This window comes from Cyprinus carpio, chromosome A22, assembly GCF_018340385.1.
Source record: "Cyprinus carpio isolate SPL01 chromosome A22, ASM1834038v1, whole genome shotgun sequence".
NCBI classification, from domain to species: Eukaryota; Metazoa; Chordata; class Actinopteri; order Cypriniformes; family Cyprinidae; genus Cyprinus; species Cyprinus carpio.
Window position 1 is genome coordinate 4,281,973 of NC_056593.1, and position 17,371 is coordinate 4,299,343.

A 17,371-nucleotide genomic window follows, 5' to 3' on the forward strand; every position below is an offset into this window, starting at 1 on the left:
TTTTTGAATTGTAATATACAATGTACATGTATTATAATTTATATTATTACAATATTAAAATCGCATATTTAACTGTATACTAGTACTGACGCATGCGTGATGTCATTTTTTCCTCAGTTCGCGCGCAAAGTAGTTTGTGGTGAGGTAAGCGTCACTTTCAGCTCCGTCAAAATGTAAGCTATTTAATAAATTATTTTCATCGATAACATATAATTTTAGTAAAAGTATCCCTCATGATATGTAGACGTGATATTATTAATGTGAGATTCGTCCTTTGTTTCGTGTTCGTATGACTATTTCTAATAATAATAATAAACTGCTTACAGATGTTATTATTAGCAGAGTTTGAGGACATTTATGTAAAGTACATAATATTAGTCACAGCTGATGTTCCAACAGTGTTTTTCCTCAGAATCACCATATAGTCGTTATTTTCAGCAGTTAATGCTGGATTGAATAAGTGAGTAAAATTTTACATCGTTTTAATCAGATTTTTATTGTCTTTTTGCAGGATAAAACCATGAGGACTCTTCACAGGGTTATTTAACTGTGAATAACTTTTATCAATTCACTGTAACCTGAACACCAGCGTATATGCCAGTGATGATGTAGGTACTGCAAACTAAATAGAGCTTATTTACTGTAGCTTCTTGCATATTTTTGTTTTCCTGTTAGCTAAAACTGATATGTTAAGATTTTTGCTGCCAAAGCCAAAGTATTGTTGCCAATGGTATCTCAGTGTCCTCCAGCACAAAAAGATTATTGATGAACCTAGTGGGCAACTGATGACACATAGACACATGCCAGAATTTCTAAATACGATGGATGCATGCAAAACTGGCATGAAAGCAAATGATGGTCTCTCCAGTCGACCCGGTTAAAAAGAGCCAGTCTTTGGAGTTCTTATTAATCCTCTCAAAGAGCACGATGACACTCTTATCAGTGACAAATGGCTGCAGCTTCTAATTGTGCCACGAAGATCCGACAGGATAAATTGGCACAAGGGCAGAAACTCTTGACAGTTGCATTATGGGAAATGAATAGTAACTCATTTTCAATGAGCGAGTACCAGTGTGATGAACTCAAAGAGGCTTGTAGGGTAGTTCCATTTTCACAGTTTCAGATGATCTGAAAAATTAAGTGACACCGCTAATGTGATAATGCGTTATAGGAACGTAGCATCTATCAGGTGACACGCATCAATCACAAACTATAAAACATGTTCGAATCTTTTTTTTCACCACAGTATTACTGTTTTTTTGGACATGGTACTACAGTGTTTTCTTTTAGTTAAAAATGTACCATATACAACTAGCATTGGCATTGACAGCTAAAATAAGCATATTATTACTAATTTTTTATATTTTTTTTTTTTTTATTATTAATGAATAAGAATGAATTACACATACTTATACATTTTGATTTGTTTTTTTTTGTATTTTTTAACATACTGTGATTGTAGATGCACAAAATCATTTGCATACAATTTAGGATGGATAGTTTGAAAAATTGGGATGTGGCTTTAAAGGGATATTTGTTCGAAACCCCAAACAAATTGCGCATTCACAACAGCAGCAGCTGTGCCGAATCAAGACTAAATGCATCTTTCCAAATGTGTATATTTGATGCGTTTGGAGGACAAGGTACGTCTCAAAGGCACTAGTGTTGCACTACAAGATCCTCATCAGGATGCACTGACGGTTGGGTTGTGCTGCCTGAAGTCATTGGCAGTTTTCCCTATATCTGCCAGAGATGTTCCCACATCAGCACAAGAGACGACAGAATGAAATGACATTCATCAGTCATTTGTGATGTCCTTAACTTCCTTTAAACAAACAGAACATGTTCTAAACCACCGCGAGGCCACATCGAAAGCCTGTGGGTGACTTTGGACAATGCAGTCCTGTTATACGTGAACTGCGGTTTATATTTAATCATGGTTCTGATGCCAGTAGGCCACTTTAATATACATTTTCCTGAGAAGAGTCGGGGTCGGATGTCCTCCAACGATCTTGATGGATGTCTCATGTTTGGATTTTCTCTTATTCCTCTTGGGTTTGATCTTTCAGCTCATGCACTCATGTCCTGTATCCTGACACCGTCTGATGCTCATGAACATCCCCTTCATCTTTCATCTCCCTCTTTCTACTTTCCATAATGTAGGTTCAAAATTAATTCTACCTGCCGTTTGAATTCATGAATACTTCTGAGGAAAGTGAACAGTAAGGCTCGAAATCGGAACCCACTTGAAATTCAGAACCATTTTTAGTCCATTTTTGTAAAGAATACTGCAGCTGAATAATTTCCATGAGGTCCAGTTTTGTTAAGAGTTATTGAAAGTCTGTGTTCTTTTGTTGGTGGAAATGGAAAATTATACTAAAATACAGTAAAACTACTTTTCAACATGGCTAAAGAAATGTATTGTAAGCTTGCAGTCTTGTACATGTCCGTTAATTGTGGATACATCTTGAAGAATTATTCTCCTTCTACTTCTGAAGTTAAACATGAACAATCTACTGACATCCACCTTAAAGCTGAATGAATTAACAGTGAGACATATGTAAAATTATGAATGAGATTTATTATACCTTCATAGATAAATAGAACAGCCTATTATCTGCCGACTGCACTATCAGGCAATATGTACGTTTGTAGTAAAAAAACAAGGGAAAGAATAAGAGTACTAATGAATCTGCTGATTATTATGAATACACGGATAAGAATATTTTATCATTCTTTAACATCACCTTTACATATTGGTGGTCTTGTTTGTGCTTTGATATGAAGTTTGCGACATTAACATACGTCTTTGCAAGTACAGAATTCAAATAAACTATAAGTTGTTAAAAGTACAGTTCAGTTTTCATTAACAGAATCCAAATAAAGACAAGAATAACAGTCTCACACGGACATACATGCACACATATGTACGCACCACTACAATAGTTAGCGTTCGTGACTGGTGTGCCGTACGAGCGATCGGTCTGATCCACCCAGCGATACAAACTCTTTGGTTTGTTACATTCCAGATCCTGGAAACGATTTCATCCAGAAACAGACCAGCAAGACCACGCAAATGATGAAAAATTCGTCACAAACATTCGTGTTCAGTCACACCTTCATGCACACATAAACAATCATGAATCATGAATATTTTATGTCCAAATATCTTTTGGGGACTTCCTATTCACATTTCTTGTTAGTCATATATGCTGATTATACAACAGACTAATCCTAAACGTTTTGGCATTTTTAGATATGAATTTATACATTGATTAGTTTCTTTTTGAACAGTTGTATCCTTGAAGAGATGTGCTCTGTAGTTTTGTCAGCTTGCCATTATTCTGGGGTCATTGAGAAATTTAGTCCCCACAAGAACAGTAAAACCTGCACACGCACGCATATACACACGAAAACAAACTTTACACCATCTTCTAACACTTGTATATAATTGAGGCAAACTTGGCGATAGTAATAATGAAATCTAAGTAAACTAAAAACATGCACAAGACGACCAGCATGCATTTACAAGATGAGATCTGTAACACAATGTCATATGGGACCTGAACCCTCCAGCATCCCAAAACCCCCCTTTTAACACTTGTAATGGCCACGGTTTTCGGGAAGTTACATTCCCGTGAGATACACTGAGGCTGAATCGATCCAGCAGATTGGACAAATGAGGCTACATATAGTGAATAAGCGCTATATCTACTGACCTACGTAAGCCACTGGTCTTAAGACAGTTTAGAGTCATCATTGTGTACACAAAAGGCATCAGGGTCCAGCTGCAGAAAGCTATTCGATGTCCAAGTCACATAATGTGTAATTTCTTATACTTCAAGGAGTTTTGTTTTTGAGGCAGTATTTCCTTGAAATGTTCAAAAAAACATCAAAAGTTTTCCATGGAACATTTTAGTGAAAATATACTTTGTTGATTGGTATCATTCCTCTGACGCCTGGATATATCTCAAGAAATTATGGTTTTCTAGTGTGTAGCAGATCCATAAGGTTGTTCCGTAATGTCCGGTTGTGAATGGGGTCCGTACTGATGTGGTCAGCTTTGGTTGTTTTCTGTCAGGCTCTTACTTTACGCTCAACAGGTGAAGTCTTCGAAGTTGCCCTGGCCAGGATGGTGAGGTAGCATGTTGGCTGGGTAGGTTGACGGGGTATGAAGGTTGTCACAGGGAGCCTGAAAGGAAAGATAGATATTCAGAAACTGTACAGTGTAAACTGAATACTTCCTAAAATTAGGCAATAAATAGAATCTGAAACATTACACTGTTTGACCCAAAAACTATTTCAAACATGACCTGATTTTGTACATGTGAATTCAGCGAGTGGCATCCAGTTACCATCTCCGAAAATACAATTGTGTAAAAATGTCTGAGCTTTTGTCAGTTTAATCAAATAGTAACTCAAGATAATGCAAAAAAAAACACAGTTGATATAACTAATATTTCTGGCAATGGAAGCTGAGCATGTTGCATTGTGGGATGCAGCACCTCATGTAGTGTTGTGTGTTGTATAGGCATATAATGTAGTTGGTCTTCTGGTTAAAAAAACTGCATACGTCCACAGTAAACATATTGAATACTGCAGACATATAGTATGAGTAATATGACAGTATACTATTCTGGACATAGTCTTTACTGTCTGTAAGTATGAGTTTATTGGCCAACACAGATACTGGTGTGATAGTTACTGACGTGACGCTTCACGTCATCCAGGCTGAGAACGGCTCCTCGATCGTTGTTGCTGCTCCGCTGGTGTTTCTTTTTGGCACAGCGACACAGTTTGAACTTGATCACCTTTGAAGAGAGAAAACAAACCCAGAGGTAAAACCTGCTGTTTGGTTCACACTATGATATCAGCTATGGATAGTCATGTGGAGAGCTTTTTTTGAAGGTTTTGATCTTATTGGAAATTTTATTTGAACATCTGATATAAATCAGAAAAGCATGAAACAAAAAGGTAAAAAATGCTAATGTAACATCCAAGGATAACTGCAGAAAAACATCCATTGTGAGATTAGAATGGCAGAAATGGATGCATGGAACTGAAAACTTTGGGGGTTTGACTAGGCAAGTCCTATTTGCATCTTTTTTTCTCGAGTAAAGCACACATTCGGAAATTTTCCAGGAACTCAGAATGTTCTTGTCTCCAGACGCTGCTTTACTAGAGATTGACAGAAACAGTATGAAGTAACAGATTTGAACTCGTAACTGGGGCATTTCCCCCCAGTTCCCATGAGGGCCTCCTGACACACAGAACAACACGATGGATGGATGATGTATTGTTTGTTATTGGCTTTTGGCTGTCATGTACCAGAAGTCAGTTTAAACCAGCCAGATTACACAAACACAAGTCCTGGAACTGACAGTATTTGTGTCTCATTTCCTGCAAATGATGCCAGCTTCCACCTGCCATATCTGACAGCCTGTCTTCCATCTGTGTCCTAATGTCACAGGCGTTACTCAGAGCCTGCCGTTGAGTCTGAATCCGACTCTAGGGACTTTTCACGTGGAGTGTCAATTTATCAAAATTGGTGCATTGCTAGATTTATTTATATTTTCCACAAGAATGGTTTTGGGTAAAGAACCCCAAATGCAAGCATTTTTCTGGGAAGATAAATCACTAAAAATGATTTAAATGTCTCAGGTGCTAAATAATATTTACCTCATGCAAAACTGTCATACTGCTTCATAAGACTTGTCCAGACCTTAGCCACTACTGTTAAGTCCCCCAAAAAGGTCTGTACTGTACATACAAATTGAAAATCATGAATTACTATGTAATGTGTGATTTTGGTCAGAATAAAATACGCATATTGGGCAGTCTAGGTTTTTTCTCTCTCTATTTCTGATAAAGGCCCCCAAAACATCCCACATTTCTTCATTGGGAATGATGAGATAAATGAAATAATTCTGTGAATGCAGAAACTGTTTTCATAAAGCTGTATGAACAGTCTGCTAAACATCTCCTTTTGCATTCTACTGAAAAAAGAATGTCATTCATGTTTGAAGCGACATTTAAGGTAAGTCAGTTATGACACATTTTGCATTCTTGAATGAAATATCCGTTTTACATTTCATTTTTTGTCTCTTTTATCTTTCAGCAGAAACACCTTGAATGCTTGCGCCTTTGCTTTTGTTTTCCAAAGGCTCATATGAGTCTGTTGCGAAGAGGTGCAAGTCAGCACTTCCTGTAAAAGATTGTGTGATCTGTTATCAATCACTGCCATACAGATATACCCAAGGAGCGTCCTAGAGAACAGACAAGAAAAATAGCTCTCCTAGCACCACCTCCCTGTTTTTAAAGTCATATGTCTTGATGCATTGCAGGATTGGGGGTTTGGCAAAGATCTTGCCACCAATATAACATTAAGCAGAATCATGAGTATTGTGATGATTTATGACTCACGGCACCAGAGGTATTTTTCTATATATTCAACATTTTAAAATCAACACTGCCATCTGAAATGGCCATATGGTCAAATACAAAAACATACATTTAACGATTTAAACTGAAAATTGTCAAAAGGGGGAATGATGCTGCAATGCCTTTAACACAACTTCGCCATCTGAAGTGTGTAATTATTTTCTGCAGTTCAGAAGTATGTATTTCTTTTGTATTCAACAGAAGTTCAGAGGACAATATTCTTAGCAGACGTTGAGTTGATTAAGATGCTAATGACAGAGTGTCTGCATGCACACCAAAATTATTTCTTCATAATGCTCGAAGCACTGCATCTGCCAACAACACTGAGTCCTCAACTTGCTTTGACAAGATTCTAGTAGTCTGCTTCTGCACTGTTCTGCTTGCCTGCCTGCTCGATTGCCTATCATCATAGCCAATGACAATTTTCCCAATCAAGAGATAATTCCACTCTTTGCTTTAAGGTATTGATATCTTGAAAGCAATCACATCCTGAGCAAAGGCTTGAAAGCTAATGATATTTTTACACTCCGTTCATTCAGATGCTGAGTGTGGCAAGGGGTCTCAAGTGGAAGAAAGCTAAGAAATGCTAAGAGAGCACTGCTTTTGTGAAGGTCATATTCAACACAATTATGGGGTAAAGGAAAATGTGCCATTTTGAGTGACAGAAATTTCCACTGCTGTCAAGTTTCAAGGTAATTATTTCTGAAGGGTCTTTAATACATTGAGAAAAGAGGAAATAACAGATGCAGGTTTGGATTTGAGTCATGGAGGTCTTACCTCATACAGATAGTCAAAGAGCTCCAGGATGGTTAAGATACTGGCCCCGATGAACAGCCCCATCTGTCCGCCAATGTCACCTGAAACGGTTCAGTTCAGTAATTAGCCACATGAACAAACAAACAAGCTTTGCAACATATATGGATTTTAAAATAACAAGCTGCTGTTTGCAATTTTTTTGATGTTCAACAACTTTGTGGTCTTTATGTTCTCTGTTTACAGCCACTATAAGTTAGTTATCGGAAGTTAGACTTTCTAAAAAATATGAAACACTGACTTATTTTGAGGAAGATATTTTGTTAACAATTATTATTTTACACGGTGCCCACAGTGAAAGAACACCTGGAAATATCAAAGGATAAAATCATTTCAAGACTTGTGAATTCATCTCTTGACATATAAGAAAACGCAGCTCACCGAGAAGGCCGGCTAACTCGTAGGCTTTCTTCTGCTCGATGGTCTCGTAGTTCAGGGCCTCGAAAAAGATGTCCAGCACCAGGATGTTTTCTCTAAAGGGGAGAACAGAAGGGAAAGGTGAGGACACCCCAGCTGCATTTACTTCCACAACCCTCCCAAGCTTTCAAACCATCTTCCAAGCATTGATCCACAATCTGTCAATTTCACAGCATTTCATTCTCTCGAGCCAGTCGAGCTAGCAGAGACCTTGGGCCATTTTAGACACAGCTGGAGTTGATTCTGAGTGTATCTGTTACGTTTTTGCACATCAAGTAGTGGCACTTTAGACTTTATATCAAATTGCTATAATTTACTTGACTTTTAATTAAAATTAATTCAGTTTTTATTAAGAACATGCACACATTCACTGCAGATGGTGTGAAAGTTTAAATTTTTTGATCCCCTCTGAATACATATTAAATGTTTTAATTAAGGTACAGATGACAGCTGCAGTTATTTTACGAGTGTTTGCTCAAGCTCTTGAAAGCTACCTAGAAGCCAAAAACACTAAAAAGGTTAGCCTTAACGGTTCTTTTGCAGCAGGTTTATTGAAGAATTTTAATGAGGTGCTACTTTAAAACCAAATATTAAAAGAAAACCTATCTTCCTCCTTTAAAACCCAGACATTACATCATCTGGGTTCAAATCATCTGCTTTAAATTAATACATAACCCTATTACTGTCAAAGACAAGTAGATAATGGCAGATTTATGGTTACGTATGATTCATTTCCTAAATTGAAGAAACCATGGCAGATATCTGATTTTGAGCATTTTCTCTGGATAGTCATCAATATTTTTGGGAACAAGCAGAAAACGAAATAGAGGCATTCAGCTGATGCGTTTAGAAGATTAAATCCTCCCAAGGTCTTCAGTAACTTTTCTTTCCCTGTTCTGAATGTAAAATACCGCAAATAATTCACAATGGTTTCACTTGACTTCTCTTTTCATTTTCTAAATGCAAAACACTGCAAATAAAAGTTCTTCTCCATTTAGATCAGGCAAATAGAAGGAAATGGTCTCATGAAATCTTGATCAATTTTGGTCACTGTTTTGTGCATTTAGGCTGCCGTAATAATTTCACAAATTAATAATTCAACCTGGAACAGCACAACCAGTTTCACTGAAGTAATAGTTAACACATCAGCTGAAGAGTCATTTTATTTTGATAATTTAGGAACAATATTTTTTCCTTTCGAATAACAGACACCAGTTTATAGTTCATAACAAGCTGACATTAAATATTTACATCTTAGCATGTAAATGTATACCTAAACTAGAATAACTGCCTGTGGAATACACAGCAAACTAAGAGCAGCAACTTTCTTGACCTCCCTTTTTGTACGAGGGCAGACAAAGATCATGGTTTATTACTGACGAGGCACTAAACAGCTGCCAATCTGGACAATTAAACAAGTGAGGAATAACACTTAGGGCATAACAAACAATCATAAATTACACATTTCTTGAAATTGGCAATTTTTTGCGATTTACTGAAGTTTATTGCAAGAAATATTCGTTAAAAACAAGTACTTTTCTCAATTATGTAAATATTTGTTATTTAAAGTGTCTGTATATATAAAGTTGCACAATGTCAGATTAGCAAAACTGCTCAGTGTTTTGGTGTACCAAGTTTTCTAAGATATCTAGTGCAATGTGAGAGAAATATAAATCGACAAATGTCTTGTCATGGCCAAAACTCTAGGTCTAGGATTTGGGCTTGAACCCAAGACTCACGCGATGTATTGCTCCGTCTTGTTGTACTTCTTGGCCAGGTATTTGGCAGAGGCTTTGCTGGGGATCTTGACGAAGGACAGCTCTTTGCCGTAGCGTGTCATGTTGCAGGGCGTCTCGCAAACGCAGTAGTCATTGTCTCTCTCCACCAGAAAATCTAGAGCCGGAGAAAAAGACAGAACATTTCTCTTAACCTCAAAAATCCTGGCTGGAAAAACAACGGGACAGATGATTTAGTATAAAAAGGCTTGGGGAAGTGGGTGTTGCGGTTAGAAGGGGTCATAAATCCAGCTGTCCCATCATGGCCTCAGGTTCAGACATCAGTGATGAGGAGCGGATGGGTTCAGAGAGGAGAACTGGCCTCTAGACTGAAACGTGTTCAGAACGGAGGCAGCTAATTTCTCACCTAGAGCGGGATCTGCACATTCCTTATACTGTTCTGGAGTGCAATATGGAGCGTCTCCTGAAGACAGACAAACACAGCCTATAAGCAAAGATGACTCTGAGAAACATATTCAATACAGTATCATTTTAGTTGCAACTGTAATTTTATAATTTTAACTCATTCCAGGTCATTTTAACCCCAAAATCAAAATAAATCATATTTTGCATTAAGAAAACCAAACTTATTTTACGATCATTAAGTTTTTTCTTTTACAATTTGCAATTAATAACAATTAAGCACCATTACTGTATTGACTGTGGACATTTTACTTCATTACTTCACTTATTAATTTAAATGTAGATTTTTTTTTTTTAATCAGATTCCCATTGCAATAAGGTCATGGAAATAATCTGGTCTGGACACAGTGATTAATTCATTTATTGTCATTTTTATTTATTTAAACTACCACAAGTTAGGCAGTACCGCAAATTAATTGCCATAAAAATTTAAGTGCATTAAATAAATAAATGTCTAAAACAGGTATTATAATCCTCAAAAAAAAAAAAAAAAATCCTTAGTTTTCTTACCTAAAAAATAAAAAAATAAAACATATCTAAATTGTGAAGTATATACACTATAGTAGTATTTGTGCTGTCTTTAATTTATTCTGACGTCAATAAAAAGAGATTTTTTGACTTTATTACAGTAATGAGAATCTAATGAGAAACATCATTAAGAATAATGAGAATAACAAACAAACCCTGAAGTAAAATTACAGTGATGAGAAATATGCTTAATTGTGATGCAAATAACAGTTACTATACAAAATAGACTTAATTTGCTTCATGTATAATGTATTTTCTTATATTTTGCTTTTGATTCTGGGGTGAAATAAGAACTGAACATGTTTTTGTGTGAGTTACCCTTTAAGAAAAGCGTGAGGATAAAGAACAAAAGATGTGCCGCAGAGATAGAAGAACACAATGTTCTGACTAAAGGTGAAATGAAAGAGCCTCTCTCTGTCTGTTAATTAAAACGTGTCGTCTTCCATAACGCAGTTGTTATCAGCTCTGAACGTCTCCTCAAAAATCTGATTTCCTCTTTTGATTAGTTTTATTTATCCAGGTCTGGAAGTTTCTTCGAATATTTCAAGGACTCTTGCAGAGAGAGAGAAAGAGCGCGTACAATCGACGCTGAATGAAAAAACATGTCTAGACCACATAAGCCAGTGATGTGACCAAATTAGAATGTTCTTGTAATAATAAACTAGTTTGCTTCTCAACAAGGCTGTGTTCAAATCAATAAAGTTGGCTACAAATCTCTAGTTATAATAAAAAATGGTCTACAAAGCTACTGTCTGCGAAGTTGCTGTTGACTATAACGATGTTGTCCACATGCAGTGCAGATAGCTTTGTTGATTATAACCACAGCCTTCCAGATTTGTCACCGTGTAGATGGCACTGAAGATACAGCAAATCCCTGTTTGACGCAGTTCAGATCTATTTAATGACAAGTCTTTAGAGAGGAACAGAGGGACATGTTTCAAACTGACGCACAGAACTCAGTGGGATGCTGGATCCTAACAGGGCTGCATGAAATTGTGGTTTTCTACTTGCTAAGGTTAAAATCCTCTTACTTTCAATAAGCCAAAAACTGGTAACTAGAATTTAAGCAAGACGACATGCTAAACAGCTTCAGGAGCACAGCGAGGGTTTAAAAATCACAGGCTTAAGAAGCAACAGCTTGAAAACATTTTATCCACCACAAGAATGAGCAATTCATTTAATAATTCATTAAATGACTGGTGGCCAGTCTGCACTAAATTAGTAGAGACACTAAAAAAGATGAGGCTTTGTGGGAAATGAGATTCTCTCAAGTTTCTTTCACTGTAGTTACTAAGTTTAAGATTTTAGGGTGTTTGAGAAATCAGGCTGAAGAATAAAACCAAAATGATTAAACTCAGGACAAATATTTGCTTTGCCTTTTGGTGCTCACAAGAGAATAACAGATAATTCTAGTTCTATAACACTGCAGACATCATATCATATATCTGGTTCTGTTGATACATTACCAGGCATGTGCACCATGCGGCAGTTGCAGTTCTCCACCAGATAGCGTGTCTCACAGTCGATGCGGCAGGCAGTGATACTGTATGTGCTGAAAAAATCAGAGTCCATTGCTGTTGCCTTACAGTCACCCCATGGAGGAGGAAGATATGTCAGCTACAAGACAGAAAGAAACTATTATTCCATCATGTTATTCCATCAAAAATATAATTTAAACTACAATCAAAATGCAAGACAGCAACACAAATATCGCTCCTCGCACGGCATGCAGCAAAGACTCAAATCACAATGGCTTCCAAAAGAGTTTGACATCAACATGTTGCTGACAGTTTAACAATCTTGATCTAATAAGCATAACTATTCACAATTGTAACCATTTTATTGATCATTTTGAAATATTAAATAAATGATTTATTTGGAGCTGTGTTGACATTTCTCTCAAGTTTTCAAACTGAGGTGCATTATTTAGTATACATGTATGGAAACCCGTTTCCTCCAATGAATAATTAAAAAAAGCCTGTTTCCGCCAATTAATAATAATAAAAAAAGTAATTGCGACATTTTATCTCACAATTCTGACTTTTTTTTTTAAATCAGAATTGGGTGAAATAACCTTGCAATTGCGAGTTAAATTTTGAGGGGGTGGGGAGACTGATATGTTCTCAGAATTGCGAGTTTATATCTTGCAGTTGCGTGTTATAAAGTCAGAATTGCATGATATATACTCGCAATTGTGAGACAATTGTGAGATATAAAGTCAGGATTGTGTGATATAAACACGCAATTGCAAGACAATTATGAGATATATACTTGCACTTCTGAGAATATATCAGTCGCCCCTCCCCCTCATAATTGGACTTTAACTTGCAATTGCGAGATATAAACCTGCAATTCTGAAAAAGTTAGAATTGTGAGAAAAAAAGTCTGAATTGCGAGTTAAAGTCCAATTTTTTTTTTGGGGGGGGGGGACTGATATGTTCTCAGAATTGCGAGTTTTAATCTCACAATTCTGACTTTATAACTCGCAATTCTGTGAAGTCGCAATAACCTTTTTTTTTTTTTTTTATTCAGTGGCGGACACGGGCTTCCATATACATGTGATGTTGCAGTCAACCAAACCAATTATCTTACAAGGCTGCATAATGTTTATGCATACATTTCGGAACAGCCATTGCAAAAACTCTATTTGGCAAATCACTAGGTTTAGGACAACGTTATAATCCCTGAAGACACCTCACTATCAGCTTCAGAAATGCACACACACGGACACCACAAACAAATCCTGCATATGCGCCACACACACACACACACACACACACACAAACTCCAGACACTAAAGCTAAAGCAAGCTAATGCTTTACATAACATTACTGCATATGAATTCACTATCTATAAACTTTCTACTTGAAACCTTAGAGGAATGTTTCAGGTTCAAAACAATGCAAGCTTCACCAACAGCATCATTCTGACATGTTGACTTCGCTCTGAAAACTATAAGCTGGCATAATAGGCAGCATTTGAAGGGCATTGAAGGATCCTCAATGTGAACACTGTTCTGAAAGACAGATGGCATTATTATGCTGCCTCCTAAGACACCTTGTGATGGCATGTATCCAATCCCAGAATGCACTGCAACCAGATCAGTGGGGGAAAAGACTGTTAAAAATAGTTTAAAGTTATTAAAAACAGCAATTTTGCCCAACATTTGTGCATGTTATTAGGATACTGCCTTGTTAGCTTGGCAACATGTTAATGTCACAGTGCTAATAATGCAATATTAATTGTGTGACGCGAATGCCAGTGTCTAATGAATCTGGCATATTCTATAAAAAGCCTCATTTACTCAAAGGTGTGTTTGCGATTAAAAGAACAACACTGAAAGAATTTAAAGAAAATAGCATTGTTGTGTGTACACAGAGCAATACAAATTCCCCGTTGAGTACTGAGTGGTGGATACACAAAATAATCAAACAAAACCACATTTTTGACCCAGTACCTACTGGTATGGTAACAAATTGACTTCAGTAAACCACATATAAACATTATTCAGTCTTCAGCACAGTCTGAGAGTAGCATCCATTAGTAAATACAGTTGTCAGAGTGACAGACGGAGATGGATGCTAATCCTGTAAAAGCCAATGACATTGAATCTTAGTGATGCATCTAGAGACACAGGCTTGATCTTCATGTAAGAGGAAAATAAATGAGGGGAAATGTTACTAAAATCAATCCACTGCACATGGGAGACTAAGTGACCTCCAATTACAAGAACAGAGATCCGTCTGTGCATATCAACCACCTTTCTGTCTGTCTTCAGCCATTCAGATTGTCTATCCGTCTCTTTGACTCTTTATCGATCACATGCACCTTGATTTCGACTGCTTCTTTCTCTCACTGAAACAAAGTTACTCTTTTTATTTTATGATGTGGCCTTCATGAAAATTAAACATGGATTCTGAGAATCCTATACATAAATAATATCTATTCCAGGCAGCAGGGTCGACTTCTGTGTAGTCCATTCACTCTCATTTGAAAATCAAATCATGTTTGTGGTTGTGGGAGACCAAATTTATTCTCGGGTGAATCTCACATCATATCTCAGTCCAAAATCAAACAAAAAAAAAAAACAGGAATTTATTTTTTGAATAGTGGAAAAGCTAATTTTATAACCATTATATTTTTCTGAATAGTGAAAATGAAGTATATTTTATTACAGGTTTTGTTTTTTTCAGCAGTGTATACATGAACAGCACTGTGGTAGCAGTGGACTCATGCAGATTCAAGGGCACCATCTCACATCACATTGACTGAACTTCCTTCGTCAGCTGAAAAAGTTCAACCTGCCACAGGCGCAGATGACACAGTTTTACTCAGCTGTTATTGAGTCGGTTCTGTGCTATTCTATAACTGTCTGATTTGGGTCAGCCAGCAAATCAGATATAAGAAGACTGCAACATACTGTCAGGACAGCAGAAAGGATAATTGGTGTGCACCTGCCCAACATTCAGGACTTGTACAACTCCAGAGTGAAGAAACGGTCAGGTAACATCATCACAGACCCCTCTCACCCCGGACACAACGTGTTTGCACTTCTCCCCTCAGGCAGACGCTACAGATCTCTGAGCACTAGACATAAAAACAGTTTTTTCCTAAGTCTTACTTATTTAAATGTTCTTTCTGTTCTCGTCATATACATGTATGTACCAAGTGCTCCTAAAAAACCCCCACAACAAATTCCTTGTGTGTTTGCAAACACTCTGTGAATAAAGATCATTCTGATTCATTGCATTTAAGCACATTTTCACCAAACATTGTCATTTGCAAAATGTGAACGTCCCATTATTTCCAAAATTACTGTTATACTGTTAATGATTTGTAATTTAAATTAATATTAAAGGCAGTTACTATTATACCATGATGAATGAATACTATACTACAGGCTACATATTATATACACATTATGAATACTCTCTCTCTATATAAACAGTGTATATATGTAACCATGGACCACAAAATCAGTCATAAGGGTCAATTTCTCTAAATTGAGAGTTATACATCATCTGAAAGTGGAATAAATAAGCTTTCCATTGATGAACGGTTTGTTAGGATCGGACAATATTTGGTTGAGATGCAACTATTTGAAAATCTGGAATCTGAGGGTGTAAAAAAACCTAAATATTGAGAAAATCACTTTTAAAGTTGTCCAAATTAAGTTCTTAGCAATGCATATCACTAATCAAAAATTAAGTTTTGATATATTTACGGTAGGAAATTGACAAAATATCTTCATGGAACATGATCTTTATTTAATATCCTAATGATTTTTGGCATAAAAGAGAAATCTATAATTTTGACCCATACAACGTTTTTTTGGCTATTGCTACAAATATACCCCAGCGACTTAAGACTGGATTTGTGTTCCAGGGTCACATATATGATAATTAAGTCTGAAAATGTGCTTCATTGGCTTTAAAATAATGTCACAATGCTAATCAGAACTTTCACAAATGGAGTGTGTTACTCCACATTAAAGTATTAAAAACAAACATACATAAAAAAAGCAGCTGCAAAAACCGAAACCAAGCAGTTTAACAACAGATTGACACAATCGCAGTCCTGTGCATTTTGAGACGAGTCCAGCATTAAGAAATTTACAAAAAGAACAATGATTTGGTACCCGCTGTTCTTGGCAGGAGACGAACGTCTGGAAGCCTGGAGCCACTCCAAATCCCAGCTGATCGATGAAAGGCGGTTCATCCTGCGTGTGGATCTGGACTTTGATTCCCGCTTCGAAAGACGTCTCATCTGTGATAGAGAACAAGAGACGTGAAGACTGGGACATGTACTCAGCGCAGGTGTCTCAGAAGAACAGATGGTATCAGGTCATATGGGGTGCGCTTTCAGCGTATATATCACAATATTAAACTGTCTCAAGTTGAACCCAAGAGTCTTTATTAAAAAAAAGTAAAAGAAGATCATGATTCGTGACTGGATGAAAAAAAATTGTCGTGAATAATGCAACAAATGAGGTTGTGTTCAAACATTTGGTGCTCAACAAGAGACATCTGCAGGCAGATAACATTCACAACACAAATTAACTAACAGGAAATCGACAAATTTCAAAATGAGAAAGACATCAGACAATATAAAAACAGAAGCATTAAAAAACAGCTACACTGACAGGAAAAGTGATGTTTATATACTAGTCTCAAGACATTTCAAACAGCTTCACGTCTGTAATGTTTTGACATCTAGAAATGTGCCATCAGACCGTAAACAGGGAATAATCCTCAGGTTTAGAGATACGTCTCTATGGACAGCTAAACAAACATCAGTGTTAGTGCAGATTACAGGCTGTGTTTGACACTACCAGGCGTCATTTAAGTACTTTAAATCAGTCCATTACAGTCTAAACGCTGGCTTTCTTCCACAGCCTGCTGGATTTTCACATGCTCCACAGAGCAGTCCACGTGTGACACTACTAATTACTATTTTTACAAATGCAGTTTCCATGCACATCCTCTATGAGCACACAGAGGAGTTACGGATGTCTCCCACCTGCTGCATCACCATTTTTGTATTTTAAACATCTGCTTAATGATAATTATCACACAGACGGAACAACATGAGGGAAATGATGCAGCCGGCCACAGTAAACTCACAGATGCCCTGTTTCACGAATTGTATATTAGCAGATCATCTCGAGCATCATCCAGCACTCAGATTAAAACCAGGCCTTGTTGAACTCAATCCCAGGTTGGTTATTTAATCCTGACTAGTCAGGCTTAAGGATTTTACATTGTAAACTCTGGATGAATGTTCTTATTTGCATATTTACAAGACTGGACAAGTACAGGGTGAGATGAGCATTCAGCCTGGTTTAATAACCATTTGTCAAAAAGTCTGAGACCTTTCTTTTAAAGACTTGCAAAAATATTCTAGCACTCTAATTTCATTTTGATCCATTTTGGTATAATTCAAGGTCAGCAGGGCTTTATGACCCAGGGTTAAAA

At 36.8% G+C, this 17,371-nt stretch overlaps 1 protein-coding gene across 6 annotated transcripts in view; it reads right to left on the bottom strand.

Annotated features, from left to right (window-relative positions):
- Positions 1-2,561: 2,561 nt before the first annotated feature.
- The window catches only part of LOC109068889 (acid-sensing ion channel 1B), a 160,565-nt gene continuing 145,755 nt past the window's right edge, over positions 2,562-17,371 (bottom strand). For 5 of the 6 annotated variants that reach the window (XM_042712328.1, XM_042712327.1, XM_042712329.1 and 2 more), the window contains 8 exons: positions 16,036-16,163; positions 11,864-12,014; positions 9,814-9,870; positions 9,411-9,564; positions 7,636-7,727; positions 7,219-7,298; positions 4,710-4,811; positions 2,562-4,192 (listed from right to left, as the gene is read on the bottom strand). In XM_042712328.1, coding sequence (XP_042568262.1) covers positions 4,097-4,192; positions 4,710-4,811; positions 7,219-7,298; positions 7,636-7,727; positions 9,411-9,564; positions 9,814-9,870; positions 11,864-12,014; positions 16,036-16,163 — 860 coding nt within the window. In that variant the 3' untranslated portion in view covers positions 2,562-4,096. Of the gene's footprint in view, positions 4,193-4,705; positions 4,812-7,218; positions 7,299-7,635; positions 7,728-9,410; positions 9,565-9,813; positions 9,871-11,863; positions 12,015-16,035; positions 16,164-17,371 lie in introns of all 6 variants that reach the window. The other variant, XM_042712326.1, reaches the window with a different exon arrangement.